Source organism: Anastrepha obliqua, chromosome 2 (assembly GCF_027943255.1).
Source record: "Anastrepha obliqua isolate idAnaObli1 chromosome 2, idAnaObli1_1.0, whole genome shotgun sequence".
Lineage (NCBI taxonomy): Eukaryota > Metazoa > Arthropoda > Insecta > Diptera > Tephritidae > Anastrepha > Anastrepha obliqua.
In genome coordinates, this window is record NC_072893.1 from 52773221 (window position 1) to 52794877 (window position 21657).

Genomic DNA, 21657 nt, shown 5'->3' on the forward strand with positions numbered 1-21657 from the left:
AAAATGCTCTATACAAAATTCTGCATTTCAGAATTCTGTATACGAAATTCTGTATTTCAAAATTCTGTAAAAAATATTCTGTATTCCCGAAATGCTGTATTGACGAAATTCTGTATTGACGAAATTTTGTATTGACAAAATTCTGTATTGACGAAATGCTGTAAGTAAATGATAAGAAATTCAACAAATTTTATAAAAAAAGTGCGCACTTTTTTTCTTCAGTTTCGATAGAATCCACCGTATTTTTGCGTAGAACTCCTTTTCGCGTGGGCGGCCTTCGGCCGCGCTTCAAAAAAATAACCCTCATCAATCCGACTCCGGCTACGCAATCCGCCGTATTTTTGCGTAGAACTCCTTTTTTCGTTGACTTTTGTCAACACAAAATTTTTTCAATACAGAATTTTGTTAATACAGAATTTCGTCAGTACAGAATTTCGTCAATACAGAATTTTTTTAAGACAGCACAGAATTTTGTTTTTACAGAATTTTGTAAATACAGAATTCTGTAAATACATATTCTCGGATGAGAATATTGCTCGTGTACGGGCCAGTGTTGAAGCGTCGCCGAGGAAATCCCCGGAAATCGCCGTTCTCAGCAGTTGGGCATTGCTCGAACCACTTTACAACGAATTATCCGCATTGATTTGCATTTATTCCCCGATAAGATTCAATTGATTGGAATGGGCACAAAGAGTCATCGAAATCCGTCGGGTCTGTCGAATGTGGGCAACCCCGTATATATCATTTTTGTATAATGGAGAAAAAAGAAATCAAAAAAAGCGATTATGCAAAAAAAGCTCTTGGGCGCTTTGAAATCGACGAATTATACCAAATTGTTTTCAGCGCAAGTGCTCCAATTCGAGAAAAAGCAGTTGCAGCTATTAAAGAAATTGCGCCTTCTTAATGAGTTTGAATTATCATTCCACCTTGGAAAAGATGGCATAAGCTAGAGCAAGAGGAAGAACTACCAAATCGAGTTACGAGTGTGACGTGCAAAAGGTAATATTTCGCAATGGTAATTGAGAAAGCAAACAAAGTGATTGGCGACACTCCGTTCCCACGACAGTCGGTTCTACGTTAACGGAACGACACGGATTTATATACGGCCAAGGACTGTCACTTCAGCAGCATTCCCCGTACATTTATGGGAAATGTTTATGCTGCTACAACGACAACGACGATTGACGACACTCTGGAAACTTTTATTTTTTTTTTTGAGAGAAATAGAAAACAATTTCGGTGATGTAATGAATTATCAATGTAATGAATTATCTGCCAATACCAATTAGTGTTTAAGTTTTTAGTTTCAATAGCTACCGTTTAGATTTAAATAGGCTCTTGAAGTTTGCTGTACCACTGCGCGCCACTGCGTTCAAGTGTTGCCTGATATATATACATACGTGTGCTAATACAGTTACCGAGAGAGAGCGCTTAACGCTCAGCAACGTGGGGCGCTCATTGGCCCAGCCCTTTGTTCTTGTTATTATTACATTTTTGAATATTTCACTATGCTCATGTGGTGCTTAAAACTGTTGCTAATTGTTTGTGGTTGTTTTTGTTTTTTTGCTTGTTATCATCTTTAACCGTTTGTCTTACAGTATGTGTCTACTGTTTGCTTACAATTTCTTTTAAATTGTTTTGTTTCTCTGTTTTTTATTAATTAATTGTTAAACATCAATGTTTATGTGAAATAAATGTTTTTTGTTTTTGTTTTTGCTTTTGTTTTCAATATCTGGCTCTGAGTCTTATGCAATTTTTCTATCGTAATTTTGTTTTATGAATTTCTTGATGTACATTTAATATTTCTGTTTTTTTTTTTTTTTGCTCAAAAACATTCTGTTGCTCAATTTTTTTATTTTTACTTTACGGCTCGCCGTTATTTGTATGTTAACAATAAGGTTTTGTTGTTGTATAATTTATGGTTTACTTGCTTGGTTTTGTCTTTAAATTGCATTTGTATGCTTTTTATAAATTTCTATGCATGTATGTGTGTATGTATATCAATGAAACTACTATTTAGTGGTAATTCGATGTTTTCGGTTCTGTGTTGTAATTCACTTTTTTACATTTATTTGTTTTTTACAATAATTTTTTATTTTTTATTTTGCTTTCATTTTTTACTTTTGTATTTCATGCTAGCTGCTGCTTTGTTGTTTTATTTGCTTATATTCCTCTTTTGCCATTTGCGTAATTGTAATACATATACGTATGTATGTGTATATTTTGTTGTAGACCTGTTTGCGTTAATTTGTGCTCATTTGCATTTGCACATTTTGTATGTACTAAGTAAAATTATTTTAAAAAAATATTGCGTCTATTATTATTTAGCATAAATGTAATGTGTAAAAATAAGTAATTTGAGCTTACTTGAGAAAGAAAATATAAAAATTAAATATTTTTTTTAAAAAACCTGTTTTACCTGTCGGCGTTACATTGCTCGTACAAATTTTCACTATAATTTATTATTTTGCTATTGCATCCGTTTTTGCTACTATCTATGTGTGTAATTATTTATTATGTTTGTATGTATGTATGTATGTACGTTTGCTTGTTTGTGGTAATTAATAATAAATATTTTGCTATTTTCGCTATTTTATTTGTTTTGCTTGTTTATTTGCTTCCTTGTAAAATCACAGTTTTTTGCTGCTGTTGTATGCATTATTTTTCTTTCATATTTGTTATTGTATTGTATTCTCTTAAGATGTTGTATACTTATAAAAATTAACTAATTAAATTTATAAATATTTCAAATTGTTTTATAAAATTAATTCACAAAACAAATTAAAACAAAAAAAAAACACTATTAGCGGCGGTGGTGATTTTCATCATGCATGCACTTTAAGTGCTTGCTGTTTCACATTTGTGTTGTGTAGATAAATTAATTAGATTGATTTTTTGCTTTAAGTTAAATAAAGCTTAAAGCTGCTTTGCTTGTTTGTATTTTTGTTTTGCATTAAAAATAAATAAATTCTATTGTTCCATTTCAACTTTCTTCGTATGCGTATGTATGTATGTATATTAATAATAATTAGGCTTTGCTATTGCTATTTTCACTATTTTTTGTTGTAGCTACTTTGAGTTGCAGTAGTTGTTTTGTATATATTTTATAGTATATACATATGTATGTATTAAAAAAATATTGGTGTAATAATTGTAATTGTAAATATGTATATAAAAAATCTTGTACAGTTGGCTCTTTACTATTTGTTGCTTTAATAATTAGTTTGCATTAAAAAAAAATTGTATATATGTAAGTATGTAAATGAACAAAAACTTAAGCTATTTTTTTCATATTTCAGGTTATTTTAGAGCTATGCAATAGCTTATGCTTGTATGTGTGTATGTTAAAACTATTGTAGTTATTGCTTTGTAAAAATATGCCTTGCAATAGAAGAACACAAAAATGAATTTCTAGTAAAGAAAAAAATACTCTTAGCAATTTTTATTTGTCTATTTGCTGCGAACTGTTAAAAATATTTCCAGGCTGTAATACTTTATTTGTTGCTTTTGTATTGTTTTATTGTATAGTTGTTTTCGGTAGCTGATTTTGATTGTGTTTTTTGTAATTTGTTGTTATTTCATTTTACTTTCACATCTCTTTTGCTTATGTATTTGCTTCATTTTGATTGTAGTTTTGTTGAAACCAAATCTGTTTTTGTATTTTTCTATGTTCATTCATATATAACTATTTTTTTTTAATATTATATTTTAGAAGTATTAGAATTTAAAGTTACTAAGTTCTTGCATTACCTTCTGTTTTTTTGTTGCTGTTTGGTTTTGTTGTAGATTTCTAATTTGTGCATTTCCTGCAGATTTGCCTCATTGCTCCGATTTTCCTACGTACCTCTCATACTAACTTAACTATTTCAGCTACAATATTTATTGTGATGCTTTTTAAACATAACCTATGTAATTAAATGAGGAGTAAAAATATTATATATAAAAATTATAATTATTCAAAAACAAAAAAAAAATAAACCTCTGTTTGGCTTAGTAAGGTCTCTTATGCCTCAATATCCACTGAACTCACTTATCAACTGCTCTCTCTTACTCTGCTTCCTGATAACAATTGCTTCCCTTGAGAAACCAGCACCAAATTATTTATAGTATATAAAAATTCCGTTGCTTTTCATAAATCATTTGTTTAAACGGTTGTTGTTGGCCGCGCTTTCATATTAAAAAGAAAAAACGGCACCACTGCACATATGATACTTCAAGAGAAAGAGAGGGAGATTAGCGGTTCACTGCCTGGGCAATAAACATTTCCACTGTAAACAAATACAAACTATACTAGCTTCTGCTGACGCTCAAGCATATGAACATGCCCAGCAGCTTATATGTGAGCGTGTCGGGTGCATAACGCTAATATCTAAAATTTTTGATTTCCATCATGCAAAAGCCGACAACAAGTATGTGTGACACGAAGCAAGTAGACACACACACATATATATAAGCTGCTGCACATGCATGCTTGAGCGTCACCAGCAGCTATACTGGAAATAACTACATACACACATATGTATGTATGATTGATTATATATGTATGATTACAATCTGTGCCTTTCTATTGGTTGATAATCCTTGCTGGATCGCTTGTGAAAGTCGGAATTGTGTATGTATTCTAAAATATTTGTTGGGTATTTAAAATTAAAAAGCTCCTCATAAAAAAATACCTGCTGTTCGGAGTTGGCTTGAAACTGTAGGTCCTTCCATTTGTGGAATAACATGAAGACGCATAGCACAAATAGGGGGAGGAGCTCGGCTAAACACATAAAAAGGGTGTACGCGCCAATTATATGTACATATATTTAAAACTTTTGCTAACTGGAACACTCGTATAAACCTGGAAACGGGCCAAAATGTCGTTATTCCTTAAACTTTATAATTTTTAATGCACACTAAAACTCTTCCAATGGAGAAATATTTTTTCATCATCTTCATTGCAGTTCTAAGAAATCTAAATATGCTTTTGGAAAAAAGAAGAGCAAATATCGATATGTGTTTGTGAAATGTACAGCATACGATGATCTGCGTTATAAAATAAGCTGGCTGCGTTAGTCTTAAAAGCAGAGGCCGCAAATAACTGTTAACCGTTTCTCGTTGTCTGCAAATAAGTGTCTTTTACTCAAACTTTGAGAAAACACTTAGAGAGCAACCGATTGCAACCGATCTTTAACGAGCTAGCTCGTGCTCGGCGAGCAACCGTTCTTTTTTGTTTTGGTTGAGTGAAATGAAGAAAAAGGTCTTTTGTGCATGCATTGATATGTATGCGAGTGTTGCTTTGGCTAAACATATTATTTGCGTTCGTGAATTGAGTGTGTGCCGTTAAATATTATAAAATGGGAAGAGATGTGAATAAAAAAGTGCATCAATTTTTTAAATTTGATCCGCAAGAAAATAAATCAATTTGTAATGTATGCGGTTGGAAATTGTCAGGCACTCATGCTACAAATTTAAAATGAAATTTAACTACTAAGCATGCGGAAATTTATAAAGAATGGGACAATAACGAGGATACCGAAGTGCAACAATGTGAAAAAAAAGAAAAGTGACGTATCACTCGAGTGAAAATTCTATTGTTTCTGCAATATTAAAAATTTTCACCACCGATGGAAAACCATTTCTGTGCCTGGGCAGTAACGGGTTAAGAGAAATATTGGATCCAATTTATGAATCACTTGGCATGAACCCAATAACGCTTAACGCTTTATTGGTTATTATGCTCAACTCGTAATAAATAATAAATATATATGTATATAATGATACATAAAAAAAGCAAAATAATTGGAAATAAATTTAAATTGTTCTTTAAAAAAAAAAATCCTTTCTTTTTATCTACAAGGCAAATGAATGTGAAGACTGTTTGCATTGACTTTTTCAGTCATTTGCTCACTTACGAACGTTAATCGTATCTCTCCTTACACGATGTTCTTAAAAGAGCGGCACACAAATGGCTGAACTCAATGCGCTCAAGAGCAAACAAAAACAAAAAGAAACGAAGTCTCTTGCTCAGAGCGAGAGTGAGTGTGTATGCTTTTTTCCGATTGTGTTCGCGAACAGAGCGTAAAGCATAAAACGGTCAACAGTTATTTGCATGCTATGCTTGGAAGCCTTCTCTACTATTTGCAGTCTATACTCGACCAGAACATCCGTGTGATATTTTATGTAATACTAACCGTTCAATGCTTATTGAACTGACCCAAAGTCACAGAACCGAAGGTTACGATATGGAACACATTGGTAATAATTAAATCTCTTTTTTTTTACTTTCGAAACTCAAAAAAGAAGATCTTTTGCTAGCTTTCAGATCAAGCTATTTAATGACCTCAGAAATTGCAAAATGTCTAAATTCGAGAAATTCGCTAATCTCCCCCCTCTTAAGTAAAATATGATTGTTATATACATTAAGCCATATGTACATAGGTATGCCTATACGTGCAGTTGGATTTTGTGTATTACTGATTTTTTAGCAAGAAATTACAATAAAAAAAAATTAAAATAACATAAAATTCCTCTGGTGGAATAAAGACACTTCATTAAGTTTTAAAACTAACTATCTATAATTATTATTATTTTTTTTAAACCTTCATACGTAATAACTAATACCCGCGTTTGTGTATGTATTTTATAAATTTCTTCTTGCAGCACTTTTAACTTCACTTCAAATCAGTTTGAAATATGCTATGCATTGAATATTTTTTTAAATTAAATCTTCCTATACCTTAAAACAAGGAATTCTACATAAAAAAGAATTAAAAATTATGAATTATCCTGAAGAACACTAAAAGAAGGTGAACGATCTCTTTCATCCTTCATTGTTCAACTTCAGCTACGTGCGCTTTTCTCCGACAATTTCTTTGCTTCGCCAAAAGGTGTCTCTCTGTATTTGGTTGTTGTTGCTTAAGCCAACCAATGCCGTCATATATACAAAAATTTTTTTTTTTTTTCGCACGCGTTTGAATTATTACATTGTTCTTAGTGTGTGTATGTATGCGTATGTGTGTGTGTGTGTGTGTGTGATTTTCTTCTTTTTTTTCACACTTTTTTGTTTTCTCTTTTAATAATTTTTAATTTTCTTTAATCTATTTCTATAGCTGTGTCTTATTCCCCGCAGCAACTGGCATTGTACAGCTCTCCGCCGCCGCAGTGGCTGCTACAAAGTAACACCACCACCAACGCTCCAACCAGTAGTCCGTCGACTGTTCATTCTATTATCTGCGAAGGAGTCGTTGTCTCCTCCGCACCTCATCTCAGCGTGGTGCATTGTGTATGTGGGTGGTGAGATGCTTCGACAGATAGTCGGCGCGTGCAAAGCACTTGCCACAGGATTCGCAGTGATACGGCCGTTCGCCGGTATGTATGCGCAGATGGCGTGTGAGGTCCGATTTTCCACCGAAGGCGCGTCCACAGAAGAGGCACACAAATGGTCGTTCGCCGGTGTGCTTGCGCACATGCAATTTCAGATTCTCCTTGGAGCGTACGCATTTGCCACAGAAGGGGCAGGCGAAACGTGAGGTTTGGGGGCTGTAAATTGTGAGAGATTTATTAGTTTGCCAAAATAAAAAATAATACAATTTTTTTGATCAATACTGTGTGTTTTGAAGCCATTAAGCAGTTAATTCCAAGTAAAACTAAAATTTCGCTTCTTGCTCGATAGGAAATTGATTCCAGAGGACGCTTTCGTTAGATTTCACATTTGCAAGCTACTCATCAATATAATAAAAACCAGCAATGAACAAAAATTACTACTACAGAAGTCGTCGTCTTTTTGTTTCGAGTGAAACCTTTTTGTATGCCCTAATTTATACTGTTCGTGGAGCGCTGAGTACTAAGTACGATGCTGAGACCCCACAACTGTACTTGGCCTAGATGGACATCGACTTTGAAAAGCGAAACAAATTAGTGCACAGAATTAAAAAAGAACGTAAAATACTTGTAAAGGGTGGTTAAATTTCAAGGGCCGATGTTGAATGTGAGCCACATCTAAATGTCAAGTTCTTTTCTGCATTTCATTTGACATTTTTCAATTTCAGACTAACTCAATTTGAACCATGGTCAATTTAAATATTCGTCAATGGTCAGAATGGTGGCAGGAAATAGCAACAGTGAATAACCAATTGTCGAAGAAAATCATATTCAGTGATGAGGCACATTTTCACCTCAGTGGATTCGTCAATAAGCAGAATTGCCGCATTTGGGCGAATGATAATCCATGAGTGATTGCCGAAAAACCAATGCACCTACAAACAGTAACTGTTGGGCCAGCGGTATCATTGGGCCGTATTTTTTCCAAAATGAGGCCGGTCAGGCAGTTACTTTGAATAGTGTTCGCTATCGTGAGATGATAACGAACTTTTTATGGCCTGAATTGGAAGATATGGATGTGGACGATATGTGGTTTCAACAGGACTGTGCCACTTATCACACAACTAACAAAAAAATGGCTCTTTTGCGCGAAAAATTTGATGGCCGAATAATCTCACGTCGCGGCGATGTCAATTGGCCACCAAGATCATGTGATTTGACACCGTTGGACTTCTTTGTCTGGGGCTATTTGAAAGAAAAGGTGTACGTCGATAAGCCAGCAACAATTCAAGAGCTAAAGGATGAGATATTTCGGCACATTAACGGCATAGAACCTCAATTATGCCTCAGTGTCATCGAAAATTTGGACCATCGGGTGGAGGTGTGCCGCCGAGGCTGCGGCGCCATTTGGCCGATATTTTATTCCAAACGTAATTGAGCCATATCAATATTATCATAATAAAGAGAAATGATAATAATTTCCTAAAAAACTTGTATTTGATTCAAAATCAACACCGGGCCTTGAAACTTAACCACCCTTTATTTAAGGAGGTAAAAGTATCGAGGGATGGCCGCCGTAGATGAATAGGTTGGTGCACGACTACAATTCGGAAGTGCACAGACTCGAAACTCCATGCATCTAACACCAAAGGATAGAAACAGTGTTTTCTAATAGCGGTTGCCCTTCGGCTGGCGATGGCAAACCTCCGATTTTATTTCTGCGGCGCATAAAGAACCATTTGCCATTCGGAGTCGGTTTAAAACAGTAGGTTCCGCCATTTGTGGACCTGAAGAGGCGTGCTACAAATAGAAGGAGGATGACTAATAAAGGAGATGCTGGTAAAAAGCGCCGCCTTCACCAGAAGGAAAAAAATCAAAGAGGTGAAAATAGGAAGCAGGGGCCTTGGAATAGAGGATCACGGCCAAAAGTGGCTAATTACGTTCGTATTTCCCTACTGATGAATTTCACCGCAATATCCTTAGGTGTAGCAAACAAGTGAGACCCCAGATATCTAAATCTTTGCTCTACGAGGGCAGCACAGCTGAGAAGAAGATACCGAGACGATACCACCTCGTTCTTCAGACAGATTCAGCAGAAAGGATTTTAAGCAATCCCAAATCTCACCGCATGGACACCAAGGTGGGCACACTGCATTATAAACTTACTGCATTACAAATAGCAGTAATCAGTAAAATTTTACTGATAATGAAGTTTAATTTACATTACCAGTAAACTTTTACTGATTACTGAAAAAAATTGCAGTAAAAATATTTTTTTACTGATTACTGAAAAAAATTTGCAGTAAAAATATTTTTTTACTGATTACTGAAAAAAATTGCAGTAAAAATATTTTTTTACTGATTACTGAAAAAATTTGCAGTAAAAATATTTTTTTACTGATTACTGAAAAAAATTGCAGTAAAATTACTGATAATATAATTTGATTTGCATTATCAGCATAATATTTACTGTTTATGGGAAGTCAAAATGTAATACACTCTCATCACGAAATTCAATCATTTATGTACTCAATAATTCTTTCTTTTTTTTAGTTTCTCTTATTTTCTTTCTTTCCAAAAGTAAAAAATCCTTCAATTTAATTGAAATTTTTTATATTTACATATTTTCTTACTGCACAGATGCACACAACTTTGGAATAAATGCAATAGACCGAAATCTGCAGAAGTAGTTAATGGAGTGATAAATGCGAATTTAATAATTCCATGCATAACAAGGTGGAACTCGCTTTATGATTACGTAAATAAGTTACTGGAGCACAAAACCAATTTAGCGGAATTGTGTTTCCGTTTAAAAATTCCTACCATTCTCAGTGGTGAGCTTGAGTACTTAGAGGAATACGTAAAGCTTATGAAACCTATTGCAGAAGCAATCGACTTCCTTCAGGGTGAAAAGACCATGTATTTTGGTTATTTCATACCCACTATAGTGTCCTTAAGAATAAAAATGTGTCGTTTGGAGACTAAAAGTTTTAAGTATTTAACCGAAAGTAGCAAAAAAATGCATGAAGCTTTGCTTAAAAGATTTGAAAAGTACTTCCTGATTCAGCCTGACGCTTGAGATGCTGTTAATGCCGCTATTTCTGTCCCTGACATTAAGTTGCGATTTGTGCTATTTTTGTGCAATTTTTTTCAGTAATCAGTAAAAAAATATTTTTACTGCAATTTTTTTCAGTAATCAGTAAAAAAATATTTTTACTGCAAATTTTTTCAGTAATCAGTAAAAAAATATTTTTACTGCAAATTTTTTTCAGTAATCAGTAAAAGTTTACTGGTAATGAAAATTAAATTGCAATATCAGTAAAATATTATATTTACTGCATTTTTACTGTTACTGCAAAGTGCCCACCTATGATGGACACCTAACGGTCAATATCCGGTTAGGATACCTACCAAATTCGAGATCTGCTATTTTGTAAGTCTTAGAAGTTTCCTCGAGCTCTCCAGATCAACCCGTGGCCAGAAGGATCTCGCGACTTTGCACGTTTGCGCACTAGCCCAGCGTTCGCTGAGTTGACGCGAGGCCGATCTTTCCAAGAGTAGACTACAGGTGCTCAAGGGAACCCAAATCCTCTCATTTTGCGATGGATGAAACCATCTCGAGAGTCGCCTGTCGCACAAACAACGAGCCCAAGGCCCTAATTGCCGCTTGTCTGACGGAGTAGATATTTACGTCCTTTACTGTAATTGCAGAAGTAAGCAACCAAGAAACTACTTCCTTAATTGTGGCTACCTCCGCTTAGAAAAGGCAAGGTAAGAATTTAGGGAAATACTCAGATCTGACTCAAATATTTCTAAATTCATTGAATTTTTATTTTTGTTGTAACATATACGCTTTTCAGCTCTGCTTAAATCGGAGCGCAAGAACTAAAGGGAGAGGAGTGTTAAATAAGTACCTATTCTTACGTGGGTATGCGCGGTCTCTTCTTAAATCGGACAAACGATGTCTGACATATTGGCAACTCGACACTGTTCGAATGCAATGTCTGATGATAGCTTCTGGTTTTTTTTTTAACTTTTTCTTTTTTTTCTTTCCTGAAATCAAGGACATGGCTTCTGATGCCTTTATGAAACGACTCAGCCTCCAGCAAGCGTTTGCTGGGTAATTCTTGAGATAGCAGGCCAACAAAAACTGTTTACTTTGCTCCTTAAGTGAGAGCGTAAAGGTCCTACTGTGAAGGAGTTGTTTGGACGGCATAAGAAGACATAAGAGGACTTAAATGCAATATTTTTACAGATCTGTTTTTTCATTCACTGTCTCCTTCTAGTCGATGACGCTCGAAATGGAGCTATCAGAGATCAGAGCAAAAGTTGATTTCTTAGCATTCAGTTTCCCACAAGGAGTAATAAAGTCCTAGCCTGGCAAATGCGTAAACACTTGAGTGCTCTCGACCTATGACCGATGCCAACCTGATCGCGGAAATAATTCATACTTTCTCGACCGTGGTCGCTGAAGATTTAGGTCCATTTGGCTGATGAATCCTTTTCGCCGTACTATGCAAAAGTCACTACAGATTCGAAATTGAACAACTTACCGTTTGTCCCGCTGACGCTCAGCTGCATCGACACGCAGAAAGTTGAGTATTGAAGCCTCTTGCGGATTAAGGCCCAGGAATTGTTCGTTTGGTATGCGTTCGGCATTGATCAGCGATGTAATGGAGTTGAGTGAGTTCAACGAATTCAGTGTTGATGCAGCAGCGGCGTGATGCGCATGTGCGTGTGGATGATGCGAATGAGGCAAAGCTGCATGCGGATGCTGATGTTGATGTGGTGGCAGTGATGTACCAGCCACATTGCCATGCAAATGTGGTGGCAACTGTTGATGTTGATGTTGTTGCGGTAGTTGCTGTTGGTGGTGATGTGGATGTTGTGGGTGGCGTTGCAAATGATGATAGGAGGGATCCGTTTCCATTTGTGGAGTTGCAAGAAGGCGTGGCTGTAGGAAAAGATAAAATACTGGATGAACTCTGGCTACGAAATTCCTATTGAACATAAATATGTGCGCACGTTGGTAACTATTTTGTTATAAAAACTCATGAGCATTTATGCCAGTCGAAAGTTTTAATACATAACTTCACCATTCCTTAGTATTTGCGTCCACACTCACCCCCTTATTTGTACTATGAATTCCATCTGAACTGCTAATGTTCGCCTCCGCGACGCTGGTTGTGGCTAAAGACGTCGCGTTGTTGTTGTCATTGTAGAGCATCATTCCAGCCGAGTCAACGGTGCAGTCCTGATCCTCACGTTCTCGCTGTTCACGTTCATCATCGTCCTGCTCACGTTTCACATTGATGCGCAAATCCTCACCACCCTCGTCGGCAACCATCGGCTCCTGTGAACTAGTCACTACGTCTTGTTCCCCGAGCACATGCACCGGTGCCAGACAATGTTTGCCGATCACGCCCTTCTTGCCGTGCAAGCGCTCCAGCGCGTGATTGAGACGATGCTTTTTAAACGATTTGAGATAACGGAATTGCATGCCACAGACGTCGCACGTGAAGAGCTTGTCGGCCGGCAAGCGGGCGCGATGATTCTGCTCCTTATGCTTAGCATATGCGGAGCGATAACGATACGATTGACCGCATTGCTCACAAATGAACGGTTTCTCTTCGCCCGGCCCGATGTGTGGGTGCTGGAGTGCTGCATGCTGCTCCAACAGCCACACATTCGGAAAATGTGCATTGCAGACGACGCAACGTGTCTCTTCCTCGATGGGCTCGCCAAAGAGTGACGACGACTCCGATGGGCTATTTAGCCGTTGAGTGAGCAGCTGGTGTTGCGCCAGCAGCGCTGAGGTGGGTGGTGGTGTTGATGAGGTAGAAGATGAGGAGCTTTTCTCCTTGCAGCTAGACGTGTCGGTGCAACCGGGCGTGCTCGAGGAGAGCAACAGCTGTGTGTATGAACGCAGACTGTCGCTGACGCCACCGAGTGAGGAGCCGGAACGACGACGTTGCAGCAATTGTTCGAGTGACTCCTTGTAGAGCAGTGGCGAACAAGCGCTGCTGAGCGCGCCACTGCTAGTAGTGGCGGAGGTGCCAATACCGCTGGATGTGCCAGTGCTATTGCTGGGCGTATGAACGGCGCTTTCACGACCACTGTCGCGTGCTTCATCGTGAGTGGTGAGCTCAATAACCGCATCATCGTCCGGTGTTTCAGTGTGCGATGTGGGTGTCGTATCTGGCTTCGATTGTGTAGAAGTGGCTGTGGCATGAGGTGATGGTGTGCCTTGACGACTGGACTTTTGCTTCAGATGCTGTTGCTGTTGTTGTTGTTGTTGCTGCTGCTGCTGCTGCTGTTGATGATGGAAAAATGCAGCTGGTGAGGGATAACGTATGTTGAATGTTTGTTGTTGTTTTTGTTGTTGCTGTTGTTGTTGTGGTTGTTGATGGTGTTGCTGTTTGTACTGTTCTTGCTGCTGTGGTATTGTGCTACGTTCAGGCTGTTGCAGTGGTGATGTTGTTGCTTGCTTGACTGGACTGGCGGCACTTGCCCGATTGTTGGGGGCTGCCACGCCAGCAAGCAATTCGGCAGTGGTGGCATGCGAATGATTCTGATGGAAATCTTTGGCGAACAATTCGCCAATGGGATTGTAACGGTGGGCAAAGTCCTTAGGTGTGTTTAGCAAATTACGACCCCTGTTATGGAGATGAATGAAAGAAAAACAACAAATTATATGTACTTTACGCGATTACAATTTTATCATTCGATGTGCTTACTTTAAAGCCTCTTCGGTCAGCCATGTCTGGTGGCGGAGCAAACCCAAAATTCTGGACGGATCAATGTCGAACCAATTCAGGCCGAACGGTGTGAACGGAAAGGCGAACGGGGTGGGACAGTGGGCGGCAGCCACTGCAGCGCTGCTGCCGTTTCCCATAGCATTGAAGGGTGAACCGAAGTGGCGAAAGAGCTTTGCAAAAAAAGGAAAGTTATAAAATGTGAAAATTAGTATAAAATAAAAAAAAGCAGCAAAGGTGGCTAAATATTTGAAAGGCTTTGAAACATGCGAACCCAAAAGGAAAATGTAAAAGATTTTGTTTGTTTTTGATTGCTGATGGGGACGAGTGGGTGATTAAATTTCGTTTTGGTAATTTATGGTTTCATTTATAATTTAGAATTTGGTAGGTCAAATAACAATTTTAGAAGTAAGCTTGAATAAGTCTGAATTGATGGCAAGTGTTCGTTTTTTCTGTTTTACTACGAATACTACAAAACAAGAAAATATATTTTACTTAGTTATTTTGTTAAATTAGCTTACCATTTTTGCGTAGCCGACACATTAAACATTTATATTTGAAAACTTTTAAAAGGCACACACAATTAAGTAATACAGATACATACGTACAAGTACATGAGTAAATATATGTGAATGTTAGATAAGAAGAGGAAGCATGCCAAACATTTAAAATTCTGCTTAGAAATAAAGAAAAGGTAGAATATTTGACGACAAATAGTGAATTGCCCATCATTTTTTGTTTGATATTAAGAGATTAAAAAAGGGTTTTCCAATAACAGGTGTTATTTTGAATAGTCCGCTATTTCGGTAGATGTCACTTTTGAAGCTGTCATTTTTTGATATTTGACAAGTAGAAACTACGCCATTAATAAAAATGGAACGATCCACGCTTAAACAACGCATTCACTATAAAAATGGTGAAAATGTGTCAGAGACGATTCCTAAAACTCGAACATTTTCGGGCCATCGTGAAGCACCTTGTCGGACCGCAATAAAGAAATTGGTGAAAAAATTCGAGCTGTTGGGACAAGTCAGTGATGTGAAGCATAAAACCCGTGCACGTCGCTCAAGAACAGCCGAAAATATTGCTGTTGTAGCCGAAAGTGTTGAAGAAAACCCAGGTTTGTCCATTTCTCGTCGTTCTTTGGAAATAGGCATTCCACAAACGTCATAACACCGTATTTTGCAACAAAATTTGGGTCTTAAGGCTTATAAAGTCCAGTTAACACAAGAACTCAAGCCGGCCGATCATTAACAACGTCGCGTCTTTCCTGTTTGGGTCGTTGAAAAGCATGAAAATGATCCGGAATTCCATCGAAAATTCATCTAGAGGGATGAGGCCCATTTTCACCTCGGTTCGGCTTCGTCAACAAGCAAAATTGTCGGATCTGAAGCTTAGAAAATCGAAGAGTGATTGTTGAAAAGCCTCTCTATCCTCAATCTGCGACTGTTTGGTGCGGTTTATGGTCCGGCGGAGTCATTGGACTTTACTGGAGCAGGAGTTACGGTGAATGGATTGCGCTATCGAGAGATGATTAACGATTTTTTATGGCCGAAATTGGATGGTATTGATCTGGAAACCGTTTATTTTCAACAAAACGGCGCTACGTGCCGCACAAGCAACGAAACCATTGATCTTTTACGGGAGTAACACCTCTTATTGGAAAACCCTTTATTTAGTTCTCGAAGCGACCATATAATTCTGTAAGTAAAGAGTGAGAACAACACTTTTGGAGAACAACGTTACAGACCAGCACGTTTTCAATTTTCTCACAGGACTTTAATTTCTTTTACAAGCTCGAAATTGTTGTTATAGAAATCGTTATGTCACGTATAAAAAGTGTCATTAGTAGATTTCTTATAGAAATACCAATATTCTATAGAAAAATCTCACAAAAAAAAATTTCTAACTTTTTATTAAAAATTTCTGAAAAAATTCCAAGTAGGAAATTTGTATAGCTTATTAAATTTTAGTATAAAATTGTCATTATGGAAATGCCAATGTTCTATAGAAAAATCTCACGAAAAAAACTTCTAGCTTTTTGCTCAGAATTTCTGAAAAAATTTCAGGTATAAAATTTTTATAGCTTATTAAATTTTCGTATAAAAAAGTGAAAGTTTCAAGTGTTTCGAAAATCGCTTTGATTTTTGTAAATTTTTTCTGCTGACGGTGTTGGCTGTTTCCTTCCATATAAAAAAAAAATGTAGAGTAGTCGTTAAATGGAAACCGCGTCCAAAAAATATTCTCAAAAATCTGTGTGATTTTTCATTTCCTTGCAACTTACATTTTTGCGTATCTAAATTCAATAACCTATAAAACTGCGTACCTGAATTTTTTCTAAAAATTCTGAGTAAAAATTTTGAAATTTTGCTAAAAGTTTACCGAAATCTTACAAATTTTGTATAAAATTTGAAACTTTGATTTATATGATTCTTGTTGTAGTACGAACTATATTTTTATAAAAAACACAAAATTAAAATTACAAAATACATAAACAAAAAAATAGTAAACATTTTTTTCAATATATCGCGTAGACTTAATTTTGACGCCGACTGTTTGTACCATTTATAGCGTTCGCTTGTTATTGACGTAAATACTCGCCTACCAATAAATAATGTTATACAAGGTGGCGCAAAATTAATCACCCTATCGGAAGGTATTATAATTTTTGCAAATCATATTTGTCGCTTGTGAATTAGACAGCTGCTGTATACAGACAGATAGGCAGTGAAGTGCGTAAAGATAAAGATTTCCATCACTCAAAATCGGGGTTTTTATTTAGTAAAACAAAAGTTATTCAAAACCACAATGGATGATTAATTTTGCGCCCCCTGTATTAAGTGAAAATTTCCAAATTTTCTATCGAAATTCCCAAATTTTTAATCAGAATTTTTTGGAATATTTCACGTATTCAGAGTTATGTCCCATTGAATTTTGATATAATAAAGTGCAAATTTGAAGTGGCTCAAAAATTGCGTTGTTTTTTTTTATATTAGATTTTTTTTTTTGCTGGCGATCTGGTGCATTTTTTTCTAACTAACGAGTATTAGTCATTTATTTATGTAGAGAAAAGCTACTACGAAAATTTGTAATTAGAAAAACAATTTAGCAATTGAGCGATTGAAAAAAAAAATTTTAACAGATTTTTTTTTGGCAAAAGTGTAGGTATAAATAAAAAGTTCATAGTAAATTGTATCCATTTTTATTATTAACTAATTTTTTGTATCCATTTTTATTATTAACCATTTTTATTATTAACTAATTTTCAAAGAAAACGGCTCATATGTTAATTTAAGCCAGTTGATTCAGCTAATCGCCGCTCGATAACACTTGGCGAATCGAAGACTCCTATTTTACTGTACTCTTATAACGGCTGTTATAAATGGCCGGCCGAGTTCCTTGCAAAGCAAAGTCACCGGGGCCACCGGAAGCTGCTGCGCGCAGTTGAGCTCTAAAAAAATGATTGCATCTCAAGCGATTGCATTTAAGGGGTTATATACCTTGTGAGCCCAAAAAATGGACGATTGTCATAATTTTTTTTATATATGTTTTAGAACTTTTATTCAAATGGGGCATATATCATTACTGAAGGGTAACTCTCGAAGAATACATTTTCGTGTTTTTATTTAAAAAATGTTATTATTTATTATTGATATCGCCCCTCCCCCGAAACGCCGTTTTTTTAAAGAGGCTTGCGGTGATCACGGAAGCGCATGAGCAGCTCAACTGAAATCAAAAAAATTAAATGATTATTGTAGAAAAATGTTTTTTAGTGAATTTGAACGGTTTATTTACCCAAAAGAAATTTTTCTCGATATAAAAGCCGCTTTACACCAAAAAAAAAGTTTTTTGTGGGGTTGAAAAATTACAAAAAAAAATTAGTTACAGCGATCCAAATATATATAAAAAGTGAACCGTTCAGATTCACGAGGTTGTAACTTCGAATAGTTAAAAAAAAGGAGGTTTTCTGTAAAGTCGGTTTACTGACGGTAGTTTAACGTGAAAACGTCATAAGAAAATACTGATGTCATGGTTGCAATTTTCAAAACAAAATTTTAATTTTATTTGTTTGATAGATATTTTGTATGGATATAGAGGAGGAGGTAAATGGAATCGCAATGGAATAGGTCAAGTTACATTTACACAAACGTGAAAAATGACGAAACATTTATCAAATTCATGAATTTCGATTGTGCATCAGACGTTAATAAGTCAACAACACTAAGAGGCAACATCATCGATTTGACTTTTTCAAGTCACTTTACACTCGAAACACTCCCTTTTATTTTCTACTTTTCCTATCATCGTCCTATTCTCAACAGAGAAATGGTTCATTACCATGCACACAGGAAGGAGGCATATGCAAATACAAATATGTGAATTTATATACATATGGGCATATACATACATATAGGTATATGCTCACTCAAGAAAGAGAGAGCCAGATGTCGAACGTTGCCGAATGCGGGGGCCGTTAGTGCTCTTTGTCGTTCGTTCCACGCTTTCACTTGCAGATCAAGCAAGCTAACGACACACTTTTTCGTACGTGCAGCCGGCTAAATCGAATTATTAGACGTTATCACGTCAAAAAGTTTATGCAAATCGGTCAAATAGTTTTTGATAAATAATGATTACCGCAACGGTAATTTTCAAAAAACACGACTTCGAGATAATCGCGTCTAAAGTTTTGCGTGCACTTCATCTAAGCCTCGTTCCAAGTAAGGTCGCGCGCTTTCACGGTCTGTAACTTTCGTTCTAGTGCTCCGATCTTTATGATTTTTTGAATTTATATTTTTAAGATGATGTGCTTTTAGAATATGCTATAAAAAAGTTTTCGATTTTTTAGTCCAACACAAAGTATATAACCCCTTAAATAAAAATAATAAAGGCCGATAGCCCCAGATGCTAGCTTTAATAGTGTAATATAATTACTTTTATTTATAATTATATTTCATATAAATGATTTCATTCATAAAAATCTAAATTTCCTTTGCCCATATTTTTGTGCCTATGGAAAACCCCCTTAAAAAATTGATCCCACGCTTTCAAGCAGCAGAATAAAAACAGAAATTGTATTCATTTTTTTGTATTTATTTTTCAGTTTTATAATTTTTATCATTTTATCATTCACTTGCGTTTTTCTATTTTGTATTGATTTTATTTTCTTCAATTTGTGTGTGTGTGTGTGTGTATGCAATATATAATTTAATAATTATTATATATATTTGTTTTTAAACATTTTCATTTTATACACTGCAACTCAATTGAGTTCACAACGGCAAAGCCTCATACACTCGAACCGTGTGACTGTGTGCGTGAACTCGAGTGTTTACTATTATTATACTTTTTTTAGTTTTATGCTTTATAGTATTGGCTTTTGCGTATTTGTTTTCTTGTTGCTTTTGGAAAATTTTGTGTCTGGTGTTAACGCTACTAAGCAATTGTTTATACATAAATATGTATGTATGTATGTAGTTTGCCTGGTCCTCATTTCAGCTACTCAATAAACTCACTTGAAGATGCTTTACGCATGTTTTCTGTTTTCTGTTTACTGTTTTTGTTAATTTTCAATAATTTTGCTGTGAATTTGCTATCCATTTGCCTTTGTTCTCTCGCAGTCACCCATCTTTTGTTCCTCTTATTCATTTTTTTTTAATCTCAATTCACTCTTTTTTGTTTTGCTGTGTGTTTGCTATTTAAAATTCCCCTCCCTCTCGCGGCTTTTGTTTTTTGTTTGTTTGTTTGTGTAATTTCAATGGTCAGTAATAATAGTCAGTTATCATAATAATAATCAGTTATAATAATTTTATTTGTTTTTGTTCACATATTTTATCTTGCCTTTCGAATTTTTCCTCTGCTTTTTTACAACTATGATATGCATTCTTTTGTTTTCTTTAATAATTCTTTTTTGTTGCTCCTGTTTGCTTCTTGAATATTAGAATTTTGCATTTTAGTTGCTGCATTTGTATTTGTATACGAGTTTTTTTTCGTTTTTTTTTTTGTTTCTTTTATTTGTTGAGTTTACTTCCCTTGCTATGTTAGGGGCTCATTGGCCTAAAAATACATATGTATGTATGTATGTTAAGAAATGTTTATATCTGTTTGTCAGACATTCCTCAAATATTTGGTTAAGTTTGGTGATTTTTTAACTTTTACGCAACTTTTGAGTTTTTCATGCACCAATACTACCGGAATGTATGTATGTATAAGTTTTTATATTTAGTTTATTTCTATTCAGCTGACAAAAACCGGATTTAGTTTGCTCTGTTTTTATATATTTAGCCTGTATGTGTCTTATCTCATGCGCAGTGCTGGGTAATTTTATAAATTTTCAATAATATGTACACAATTTTTGCGTATCGAAAAAATGCACAAAAATATGCTTTCTTCGTTTTTGTTATTTTTTTTTTGTGTGTTTTGTTCTTTTTTGTAAAGAATGAGTGGGCGCAGTATTTGTATTTAAGTATGTACGTATGTGTGCTTTTATTGAATACGAAAATGAGTAGAGCAAACATTAACTTCTTTTTTGTTATTGCTCGCATTTCTATATAATTTTTTGTTTTATAAAACTTTAACCTTCCGAAATTTCTATGAATATCTTTTCACGTCAGTATGATTTGTGAGCATTTTTTTTATTTTCATTTCTGCATACCACGTTTAGATCTACACTTTGTCCGGGCATTGATATTTTGCTTACAAACTCTAATTTCTACAATAAGTAATAAAAAAGTATAAAATAAAGACGTAAATAAATCAGAAAGGAAAAATGATGAAGATGAAAACATAGCCGTCGATATATATCGTCTAAATTGCGTTTATGCATATCGAGTAGTGATATTTTTTCCAAGAGAAATGCATGCATTATATTATTGTGCCCTTTATTCGCCATTCCCCCACTCGCTATCTCGATTAACTTTACGAAAATTTTGCGTGCGAAAGCAACAACAAAGTTATCGAGTAAAATTCGTCGCTAGCGAGTATGGCTATAGGCCTCTTCTACACGCCATTTCCCCGCTCGCTGACGAAAATTTCGCATTCAAAAGCAACACCAAAGCTATCGAGTAAGAATCGTCTTCTAGTCGCCATTTCCCATTTCACTTAGCAAGTGGCGAATAGATGAAGCAAATGAACATGCACATGTATGTCGGCAACGCGAGAAGAGAACTGCCTTAAATTACATGTGCTGGTAAGGCAGTGCGGCCTAATGAGCTGTAGCCACACTCGCCAGCGACGAATCTTACTCGATAACTTTGTTGTTGCTTTCGCATGCACAATTTTCGTCAAGTTAATCGAAATAGCGAGCGGGGAAATGGCGAATAGAAGAGGCTTAATATAATTTCTCTCAATTTAGTTTTACTGCCGTGCATAAGCGCACAGAAAATTGGAAGCATCGCACATTACTTAGCGCTTGCAGAGCTTCTCTCTATTTCCTTCTAACTTAAATTTCAACGGCTGTTTGAGTGACCTGCGTTCAACAGACACTTACACCATATTAATCAAGCAGTTAGATTGGCATGAGACGAAAAAGAGGCACAAATGAGACTCATCAATATGATATACAAGCAAAAGTTGCTCTCCTTGGTGTAAATATGTATAT

General features: G+C 35.7%; 1 protein-coding gene and 1 long non-coding RNA gene across 2 annotated transcripts; both read right to left on the reverse strand.

Moving 5' to 3' along the window:
- Positions 1-1279: 1279 nt before the first annotated feature.
- LOC129238702 (uncharacterized) lies at positions 1280-4586 on the reverse strand. The gene is made up of 3 exons (XR_008581802.1): positions 3980-4586; positions 3751-3905; positions 1280-3685 (listed from the first exon to the last, which is right to left on the reverse strand). It is a non-coding gene; the product is annotated as an uncharacterized LOC129238702 (long non-coding RNA).
- A 2664-nt stretch (positions 4587-7250) lies between these two features.
- On the reverse strand, positions 7251-21303 carry LOC129239094 (pair-rule protein odd-paired-like). Its single transcript, XM_054874387.1, has 5 exons — positions 19574-21303; positions 14043-14233; positions 12431-13961; positions 11859-12259; positions 7251-7524 (listed from the first exon to the last, which is right to left on the reverse strand). The coding sequence occupies exons 2-5, from the start codon at positions 14198-14200 to the stop codon at positions 7251-7253; spliced, it is 2364 nt and encodes a 787-aa protein (XP_054730362.1). The 5' UTR covers positions 14201-14233; positions 19574-21303.
- Between the last annotated feature and the right edge of the window lie 354 nt (positions 21304-21657).

Bases quoted from the DNA above. Each gene is read 5' to 3' on its own strand.
- LOC129239094 (XM_054874387.1), bottom strand. From the start codon at position 14,200: ATGGGAAACGGCAGCAGCGCTGCAGTGGCTGCCGCCCACTGTCCCACC. The intron at 12,260-12,430 runs GTGAGTGTGGAC...CTTTTCCTACAG, and splicing joins TTCATAGTACAAATAAGGGG to CCACGCCTTCTTGCAACTCC. The intron at 7,525-11,858 runs GTAAGTTGTTCA...CACAATTTACAG, and splicing joins GAGCGTCAGCGGGACAAACG to CCCCCAAACCTCACGTTTCG.